The 9,535-nt window shown below is 53.7% G+C and overlaps 1 protein-coding gene across 3 annotated transcripts; it reads left to right on the top strand.

Moving 5' to 3' along the window:
• Positions 1-1,100: 1,100 nt before the first annotated feature.
• On the top strand, positions 1,101-7,837 carry ARL2 (ADP ribosylation factor like GTPase 2). 3 transcript variants are annotated; one of them, XM_025446078.3, is made up of 5 exons: positions 1,101-1,469; positions 4,552-4,662; positions 4,758-4,920; positions 6,401-6,481; positions 7,345-7,837. In XM_025446078.3, exons 1-5 carry the CDS (start codon positions 1,405-1,407, stop codon positions 7,477-7,479), a joined length of 555 nt encoding a protein of 184 aa, XP_025301863.1. In that variant the 5' UTR covers positions 1,101-1,404; the 3' UTR covers positions 7,480-7,837. The 3 variants fall into 3 exon arrangements, with proteins under 3 accessions (XP_025301863.1, XP_048952907.1, XP_025301862.1); XM_025446077.3 differs by lacking the exon at positions 1,101-1,469 and adding an exon at positions 2,535-2,797 and having other exon boundaries at positions 4,516-4,662; XM_049096950.1 differs by lacking the exons at positions 1,101-1,469; positions 7,345-7,837 and adding an exon at positions 2,516-2,797 and having other exon boundaries at positions 4,516-4,662; positions 4,758-4,975.
• The last annotated feature ends 1,698 nt before the right edge of the window (positions 7,838-9,535 follow it).

Genomic DNA, 9,535 nt, shown 5'->3' with positions numbered 1-9,535 from the left:
AATCAGCCATTATCTTCAGCTCAGGCCAGACTGTTCTTTCCCAAATAGTAGACAGAGCCTACTCTGTGTTGCCTACTCACATTTACCCTGCAGTGGGCTGGGAAGGGTTCAACGGAGAGCAGTAAGCTCAGCTCACCCTTCAGAGTTTACAGTTCGCCTAGTCTCTGCCCTCATTTTCTTCACTTCTTCAGGACTTGAGCGCTAAGGTAAAGAATCAAACTCTTAGACAAAGTCATTCATTTAACAATAGGTATTTGTTGGGGATCCCTCGGTGGGCCAGCGTTTTGGTGCCTGCCTTCGGCCCAAGGTGTAATCCTCAAATCCGCGATGGAGTCCCGGTTTTGGAGTCCCACATCAGACTCCCTGCATGGAGCCTGCTTCTCCTTCTGCCTGTGTCTCTGCCTCTCTCTGTGTGTCTCTCATGAATAAATAAATAAAATCTTAAGAAAAAAAAAAAAGTAGGGGGACGCCTGGGTGGCTCAGCAGTTGGGCGTCGGCCTTCGGCTTGGGGCGTGATCCTGGGATCCGGGATCAGTCCCGCGTCGGGGTCCTTGCGGGAGGCCTGCTTCTCCCTCTGCCTGTGTTTCTGCCTCTCTCTCTGTCTCATAAATAAAATCTTTTAAAAAATAAAAATAAAAAAATAGGTATTTATTGAGCACCTAACATATGCCAGTCACTGCTAACTAACCATCACCAACAGCTCAACAGTCTCACTGGCAAAATGAAAAACAGTGCTTCTGAAGAGACAAACGACGGGCATCCTGGGCGGGATATTCTTTGTGTAGGGCTCCCCCCTACCCTCTAAACGGGGGCGACTGCACCTGGTAATTGGGACAACCCAAAAATTCCCCCGCCCCATCCCGCACATTTCGAAATGGCCCCTAGGAGGCATTTTCGCCCCAATGGAGAAACCCCGGCCCACACTAGGATTCCAGAAGACAGGGAAAGGGGAAGGCCCTGTAGGTGGCAGGTTTAGGATGATGCCAAGGTCCAAGAAGAGCAGCATCTGCACCCCGTTTCCGGGAAACCGGGCCTTACAGCGGCCCCGGAACTAGCTTGTCCATATCCTTGCGGATTCCGACGCCTGAGTCAGAACACAACCCAGGTTTCCGTTCCCAGCAGAGCCTGGGTTCCCGGAGAGGGAGGAATGGCGGCCCCCTCGGCCCCCAAGGTCTCGGGAAGAGAAGGGTTAAGGCAGGTGGCCCACAGAAGCCCCCAGCGCCGCTAGAGGGACTATCTCGGTGGCACCGCCAGGGGCTGCGCGGTCACGTGGGGGCGAGGGCGGGACCAAGCGAGAGGCCGGCCAATAGGCCGCGCTGTCGGTGGGCGTGATAGCCAATAGGAGCAGGGAGAGGGGTCCCGGGACTAGGAAGAAACGGCGGCCGGGAGGGGGCCGCAGGGACCATGGGGCTTCTGACCATTCTGAAGAAGATGAAGCAGAAAGAGCGGGAGCTGCGACTGCTCATGCTGTATCCTCCCGGGCGCCGGAGCCGCGAGGGTAGCGGGGGGCGAAGGGGAGCGCGCCGGGTGGGCGGTGCCAGGCGCCCCCTGCTGGGCGCGAGGTGCGCGGCCGGCGCGTACCAACTGCCCTTTGTGCGTCACGCACGTGGGCCCTACCAATCGCCCCAGCGGGGGGGGGGGGGGCTGGGAGGAGACCGTACCACCGGCTCGGGGCGGGGAGGACTCCGTTCCCAAGGCCGAAGGTGAGGGTCTAAAAGCGCAGAGGCTGGACCAGATGTCCCTATGTAGGGGGAGGGAGTCCCGGAGGCGACTCGGAGGCCACCACCCGGCGGTCGGGCTAGAGCGTGAGGCCGCTGTCCTCCCTGGCTCTGACCTTCCCCCCCCCGCCCCGCCTCCGAGGGTGCCAGGCCCCGGCCCCGCCCTCAAGGCCCGAATCCCCGGGGCGTGGGGCCCCGCCCTGCGATCCTAGGGGAGGTAGACGCCCCGGCTTGGCTTGTTTCTCCGTGGGGCTCACGCGGGTGTCCTTGGCCGCACGCCGCGTCGGTATTCCCGCCCCCCCCCCCCCCCGGGCTGATGGCTTGTAGGCCCGAGGGCCCCGCCGACCTTCTGCGTCCCGCTAGCGGGAGCCTGCGCTCGTTCTCCCTTCTGGGTGCAGGGGCCGGTGCAGGGGCCCGCGGGGACTCCGCGATCCCGGGGCTGGGCGGGTCTCAGCCGGAGCTCCCCGAGCAGCGGAGAGAAGACCTTAAAGTGCGCGGATCACCTTATAATACTGAGGAAGAGGCACAGAGCCTTCACTCATCCAGTTAAACATTTACTGAGTGCCTTGTATGTATGTGCTAGGCACTGTCCTAGGGGCTGGGGTAGAACAGCAAAAGAAATCCTTACCGTCGTGGACGGTCTGTAATGCCATGGGGAGAAAGATGTTAACAAAGCAAATAGGTAAAATGTATAGGATGCATGGAGAAGAATGCAGTTTAAACAAGGTCAAAGAAGGCCACCATGAAAAAGTGACAGTTGAGTAAAGACCAGGAGGTGAGGGATGAACCATGTAGATGTCATCGCAAAATTTGTTTATGCAAAAGGAAGGGCAAATGCAAGGTTTGGAAGGAGGAACTCAACTGGTGTGTTCAAAGGAATGTCGAGGAGGGCCGTGTCCCTGGAGAGCGTAAGCAAGGAGAAGAGCACTAGATTATGACAGAGAGGACAACCGTCACCTCACGTGGCTTTTGGTTTTTGGCTTTTCCTTAAGAGGAGAAGTGCCCAGGAGAAGCATGATCTGGTTGCTGCACCACAGGCGAGATAGGATGGTAGCTTGGACCAGGACGGAAACAGTGAGGTGATGAAAGTTGGGGGACAGTTGATCCGAGGCCCAGCAGGCATTGCTGCTAGATTAGACTCGAGTGTGAGAGGGAGTGAAGTCAAGCCTGACTTCAGGATTCTGGCCTGAGCACTTCCAAAGAAGGAGGAACCACTTGCTGAGGAGGGGGCAGGGAGCAGGTTCAGAAAGATGAGAGCTCAGGTTTGGCCAAGCAAGATATCCTGAGACATCCGATAAGTATCCAGTTGGCAGCCAGATGATAGAGGGCCGGGAGTCCAGGGGAGCAGCTGGGTGGGATGTGTACATTTGGGCGTCACCAGCATAAAGATGGTATTTGAAGCTGTGATCCTGGGTGGGAGCGCTAAGAGATGAGCATGGGTGGAGGAGAACTGAGACAGATCTGGATAAGAGGTCAGGGCAGGGATCCCTGGGTGGCGCAGCGGTTTGGCGCCTGCCTTTGGCCCAGGGCGCGATCCTGGAGACCCGGGATCGAATCCCACGTCGGGCTCCCGGTGCATGGAGCCTGCTTCTCCCTCTGCCTATGTCTCTGCCTATGTCTCTGCCTCTCTCTCTCTCTCTGTGACTATCATAAAAAAAAAAAAAAAAAAAAAAAAAAAAAATTAAGAGGTCAGGGCAATGAGAACCCGGCAGAGGAGTAGAGGAGGGGTCAGGTGCTGATGATGGAGCAGGAAGATGAGGGCTGAGTACTGCCCTCCACCTGCCAGAGAACAATGTGAAGTCTTTAGGGATCTTGGCAAGAGCAGTTTCAGGGAAGCAGGGGGAGCAAAATCTCATGGGTCCAAGCAAAAGCAAGAGGACAGAAATCAGAGAGGGTGAGTAGGGACAACGGTTTTGAGGAGATTTGCTATAAAGGTAAAGAAAAAAAGGAGTGAGTAGAGGGGGAGAGGGATCAAGAGAGGGTATTGTTTGCTTTTAAGGTGGGGGAGACACCAGCTTGTTAGCTGATGGGAATGATCCAGTGGATGATGGAGTTGGGGTGTGAAGGAGGTAATCGAAGCCTGGGTCTCAGGAGAGCTCTGGTCACACTCATTCTACTGGTTTGAGTCACCTGGGGCCCCCTCCCAGCTGCAAGCACCCTTAAGGGTTGGAGGGACCCCGGGGGTGTTCTCTCCAGCTGCTGAACTCACCCATTTGTTTGCATACTCACTGAACAGCAAAGGGTTTGGAACTTTCCAGAAACGGGTGAGGGTGGCCACCTCCAGGTCCTTGCTCTTGCTGTTTGCTCTGTCTAGAATGCTCTTCCCTTAGTCCTTTGGAAAGCTGGCTCCTTGTAGTTTGGTCCTCAGCTCGAGACCCTGAGAGAGGTGCCCAAGCTAAAGGAAGCTCCTGCAATGACCCCCGCCCATAGCCTCTTAGTTGTATTTCTTACACTCACCAGGAGCTGATGGTACCTTGTTTCTCATTTGTTTGCACTCTATCGACTGTCTCCGCACTAGAGTAGAAGCTGCACAAGGGTGGGGACTTTGTATTCTGGGGTACCCCCAGCACCAGAAGAGGGCCCGGCACAAAGTAAGTATTCAATAAATATTGTAGAGTAAATTAAGGAAACTTTAGTTAGGAAGAGATGATAAAAAAATCTTTATTTCTTGATTCTTTGCCATTTATCGTGAGCCAATAAATTGTGGGTCAGGCTCAACTGAGTCGATACAGTTGCTCAAGTGAGTCGATACAGGGTGGAAAATAACTTGTCCCCTTGTGATGTCACCACTCTGCAGAGTTCAGGGACTTCTCCTTAACCTAGTGCGCCCCAGCGGCCTAGACAATGCTGGCAAAACAACCATCCTCAAGAAGTTCAACGGGGAAGACATTGACACCATCTCCCCAACACTAGGCTTCAACATTAAGACCCTGGAACATCGAGGGTGAGTGGGGACCCCTCAGTGGGCTGGCCCAGGAGTAGGCAGAGAGGGTGGGTGAGGGGCCAGGCTGACCCTTGAGCCACTCCCTTCCTGTCCAGATTCAAGCTGAACATCTGGGATGTGGGAGGCCAGAAGTCCTTGCGGTCCTACTGGCGGAACTACTTTGAGAGCACCGATGGCCTCATCTGGGTGGTGGACAGCGCCGACCGCCAGCGCATGCAGGACTGCCAGCGGGAGCTCCAGAGCTTGTTGGTGGAGGAGGTGGGCAGGGTGCCTGGCCAAGCAGGCCAGACCAGGCCTCCATCAGCATCCTGGTGTACATACATGGATGGGTAAACACTCTCCTCAGTGGAGTCCCTAAGGGGCCTGTGACCCCAAAGGGACACCTAGGGTGGGGTCTGTTTCTTCCCTGAGCCCTCACCATGTGCCCAGCACCCTTGGGGGCAGAGGCAACCTGTACACTTGGTCCAGGGGAGACCCACCATGCTGTGAACAGGACATGCTGTGAACTGAGACCTGGCTTCATGTCCCTTTGATGTCACTGCTTCACCACCCTCAGCTTCAGTTTCTGTACCTTGAATGGGCTTGAGGGAGGATGACTTGAGGCCCATTTATGAAGCTGTGGGAGGCAGTGGAGCCTGGCTTAGGAGTTGGACTCTTCATTGTGTAACCTCAGGCGAGACACTTAACTCTGTGAATCTCCATTTCCTCATTTCTAGGATGGGCTTTATAATTAGGGTGATCTTATAACTTATTATCTGGCCCAAAACATTTTCCTTGAAATAAAATTTGAGATTTATAGCTAAGTTGCAAAGATAGTGAAGAGATATCCCATATGCCTTTCACCCTGTTTCCCCCATGTTAACAGCACACGTAACCACCATGCATTTGTCAACACTAAGAAATTAGCATGGGTAAATTACTCTTAACTACAGATTTTCTTTGGATTTCACTAGTTTTTTTCATTAATACCCTTTTTCTGTTCCAGGATTTGATCTGGGTTACTACACTTGCTTTTAGTTGAAAAGCAGGACACTTTTAAGAATGAAAGAGGGATTTGTGAAAAATTATGCAGGGACAATAGCCATAAACAGGACTGCTTGGGGTACACAGGGATATGGCCACCTGATATAGTGCTAGCCACCTCCAGAGCATGTCAGGCAGGTCTAGTGAGATCATGGCTGTCCATGTTTGGCCCTGGCCTGTCACCTCGAGGCCCTATTTCAGGCCTAGATCGACCTACCTACATGGAGGGAGTCCCAATCGGTAACACAAGGAAGTAACTGGAAGCAGAGGCAGAGAGTTAGGCCTGCAGGGTGGTGAACAGTTAAAGTGCTACATGAACTTGGAAGAGGGAAAGGTCACTTCCACCAGACCCCATAACCCCAGGATGGTTGCATTCTTTATGCAGCTCAGGTCATCAAATGGGAGCAGTCTAGAACCAGAGAGCTCAGGGATCTTCTTGTCCATCTTCCCCTCTCCATTTATGGTGGTAGGAACTGAGGCATAAAGGAGGGAGGTGCCCACTGGGCCCTTACCTAGGGCTCTCCCCCACCATGTGTGGCTGGACTCACAGACCGTGTCCATGTTGTCTGCCCTACTTGGTAGGGCCTCTCCTACCACCCTGGGGCCTTGCCCTGATTCCAGGTTGATCTCTGATCCCACCTGCTCTGGGTATTTAGAGGAGGGGCCGGGGTGCCCTCTGAGCCCCCACTCCCCACCCCCTGTTTCTCTCCCCCAGCGCCTGGCTGGAGCAACCCTCCTCATCTTTGCCAACAAACAAGACCTGCCTGGAGCACTGTCCTCTAATGCCATCCGTGAGGTGAGTCCAAGCCTTTGCATAGGCCTGTGGACAAAAGGGGCACATGTTTCTCTGTTAACGTATTTAAAAAGCATTTATTAGCTTCTCTTGTGTGGCAGGACCTATGCAGGACACTGGAGATTCAGTAATTAATAAGAGCTAGTTGTGCCCCACAGCCTGGGGGAAGGCAGACATGCAAACATTATCCTACAGGATAACAGCAGCCAACCAGTAGTGAGTACTTTTTCTGTGCCAGGCTCTGCGTGGATTAACTCATTCAGTTCCCACCCCAGCCTCCTGCAGTAGGAACCATTACTGTCATTCTGCAGATGGCGAAGCAGGTTTAGAGAAGTGAGCTAATGTGGTCAGGGTCACACAGTAAGCAGACAAACGGGATTTCAGTGCAGGCCTGTGTGACCCCAAATTGTATCCTGCCTCTTGCTCTAGAGCATGAGCACCAGAATGAGAAAGAATGGGGTTAGAATCTTCATTCTGTCACTTACTAGCTGTGTGAACTTAGGCAGGTTGCTTAACCTCTCTGAGGCATTCTCAGTAAAATGGCCAACAATCCCTGGCTCTTTGGGCCCTAGGAGGAATGGATGAGAAGAGGATATTTGTGGGGCTTATAGCACAATGCCTGGATCCTAGCAGATGCTGGATCCTGTGTTGCTGTTCAGTTACTAAGGGGTAGTATTGGTGTGGTGTTGCACAGAGAGCCCCAGTGCCCTGATGAACTGACAAATCTTCACCAGGGGCCGGGGGAGACTTCTGAAAGCAGGCCCTTGAGGGAGGCACGGATTTCCCCTGGACCAGGAGAGGGAAGGGGGCTGTGAGTGGCAGGGCCCATGGTCACCGGGGCCCACCACCCTCTCCCACCTTCCCAGGCCCTGGAGCTGGACTCCATCCACAGCCACCATTGGTGTATCCAGGGCTGTAGTGCCGTCACTGGGGAGAACCTCCTGCCTGGCATTGACTGGCTCCTGGATGACATTTCCAGCCGCATCTTCACGGCCGACTGAACCACTCCGGATGCCCCCCACCCCACCTTGCAGTCCAGCCCCCTACCCCCGCCCTCATCAAGCACCATCCATGGGGGAACGGGAGTCAGCCAGCCTGACAAACACCCCCCACCCCACTCTGTAACCTGCTGCTGCTAGTACTGCCCACTGCTGCTCTGTGGCCAGCTGGCTCCCATGGCTGGAGGGCTGCTGCCCTGGCTGTCACCCTGGCTCCTGACCCAGCCCACCTGCAGCTGCCATGCCAAGAGTAGAGGGCTGGGCCTGGGGGGGGTGGGGGGTGGAGCTGCCTCTGCTGCTACCAAGGCTGTGGGCCTCATCCTTTGCTCAGCTGTGAGAATAAATCCTTTCTTGCCCTCAACTCCTTGTAGAGTCATTTGTTGATTCTACAGCATCACGAGGCCACCCGGAGTGCATGGTGTAGCAGGGCACTGATCATTTCGGTCAGAGGGTTAACTTCTGTGTCAGAGAGACAAAGAATTACAGAAGCTCAGGACAGGGCTGTAACTAATTCCATCTGGAAGAGTCCAGGCAGACTTCCCAGAGGAAGTGACGTTAAAGTTAGGCGTGAAGGGTAAGTAGAAGTTCTTTGCATAGAGCAAGGACGTGGACGGTTTACCAGAGCAACAGCTGTCCTCAGAGGAGTGGATAAGAAAAAAGGACACAGGGACTCCTGGGTGGCTCAGTGGTTGAGTGTCTGCTTTTGGCTCAGGTCATGATCCTGGGGTCCTGGGATCGAGTCCCGTATCAAGCTCCCCATGGGGAGCCTGCTTCTCCCTCTGCCCATGTCTCTGCCTCTCTCTGTGTCTCTCATGAATAAATAAATAAAAACTTAAAAAAAAAAAAAAAAGGAAAAGGGACACAGCTCCACATCGGGGCTCATGGCTTGCTGAATGGAATACAGGCTGAACTTGAGCTCCCGGTTCCCCACCATAGCCAGGTACCCTCTTGCAGTGGACTATCTACACCGCTGCAGTATAGGCAGCTTTGGCTCTAGCAGAGGGACCCATGTGGCCAAGAAACAACGCTCAAGGGCTCTTGGGAAGTGGGGAGGGGAGAGGATGCAGGTGTGAGAGCATGTGAGCATCAAGCAGAGCTTGCTAACCGGGCAGAGCAGGGAAGAGTCCTCTGAAGACTAAGGTGCTCTCTGAAGCAGGGTTGTCATGCAGGTGGCCCAACAGGTGTTTTCACAGCACCCCCCTCTCCCTGCTCTGGTCCTACCAGTGGCTGCCTACTCTGTTGGATTCTGTTCGAAGCATTCTCCAGTATCATCGCATTGAAGAACAGCCCTAAGCAGGACAGACTCTCAGTATCCCGTCTACAAGGGAACTGAACCTCCAGGAGGGAGGTTAGGCAACTTGTTCAAAGCCACTCGGCTATGAAGTAGGGGAACTGGGATTTAGACCCAGCACATCGAGCCACTACGCCACACTATTCGAGACTTTTGTGTCTCTGCTCAAAGCTCAGATGCCAGAGAGAGGAGGCCTAATGGGTCTAATGAGGAAAGAGTGGTTTTCCCAAGGAAAAGGCGAGGAAGAGACACCGAGATTTGCTCCTAAACTGGCACTAGAATCCCTTCTGGAGAGTACAGATAGGTGCAAAATGTGGGCTCTGTTAGGGTAGAAGAAGGGAAATTGATGTTGGATAGACAATCTTAAAATATAAACTGTCCTTCTGTGTCAAAAATTAAAACTGCCTATTCTGTTCTCTATGCTGGACAGACACCGTGGTCCCCATGCTACCCAAACCTTGTGGTGAGTGAACACGCCCAGGCCCAGAACCAAATCTCAGCCCTGCCACTCACTGGATGATGCTGAGCAAGCACCTTACATGTTTGTGCCTCAATGTCCCCATCTGCAGAAAGATAAGGCCCCCACCTGCTAAGGTTAGGACAAGGACCAAATGGGTGGGTCTCTTGTTGGTCACAAGCATCGTATAATGTTAGCTATAATGTTCATTATTTGAACCAGTAGGATCTTTTTTTTATTTTAAGATTTTATCCATTTACCCATGAGAGACACAGAGAGAGGCAAAGACATTGGGAGAGGGAGAAGCAGGC

The sequence above is a fragment of the Canis lupus genome, chromosome 18, assembly GCF_003254725.2.
Source record: "Canis lupus dingo isolate Sandy chromosome 18, ASM325472v2, whole genome shotgun sequence".
Taxonomy (NCBI): Eukaryota; Metazoa; Chordata; class Mammalia; order Carnivora; family Canidae; genus Canis; species Canis lupus.
The sequence above is the reverse complement of the archived record's forward strand: the minus strand, read 5'-3'. Positions and strand labels throughout refer to the sequence as shown.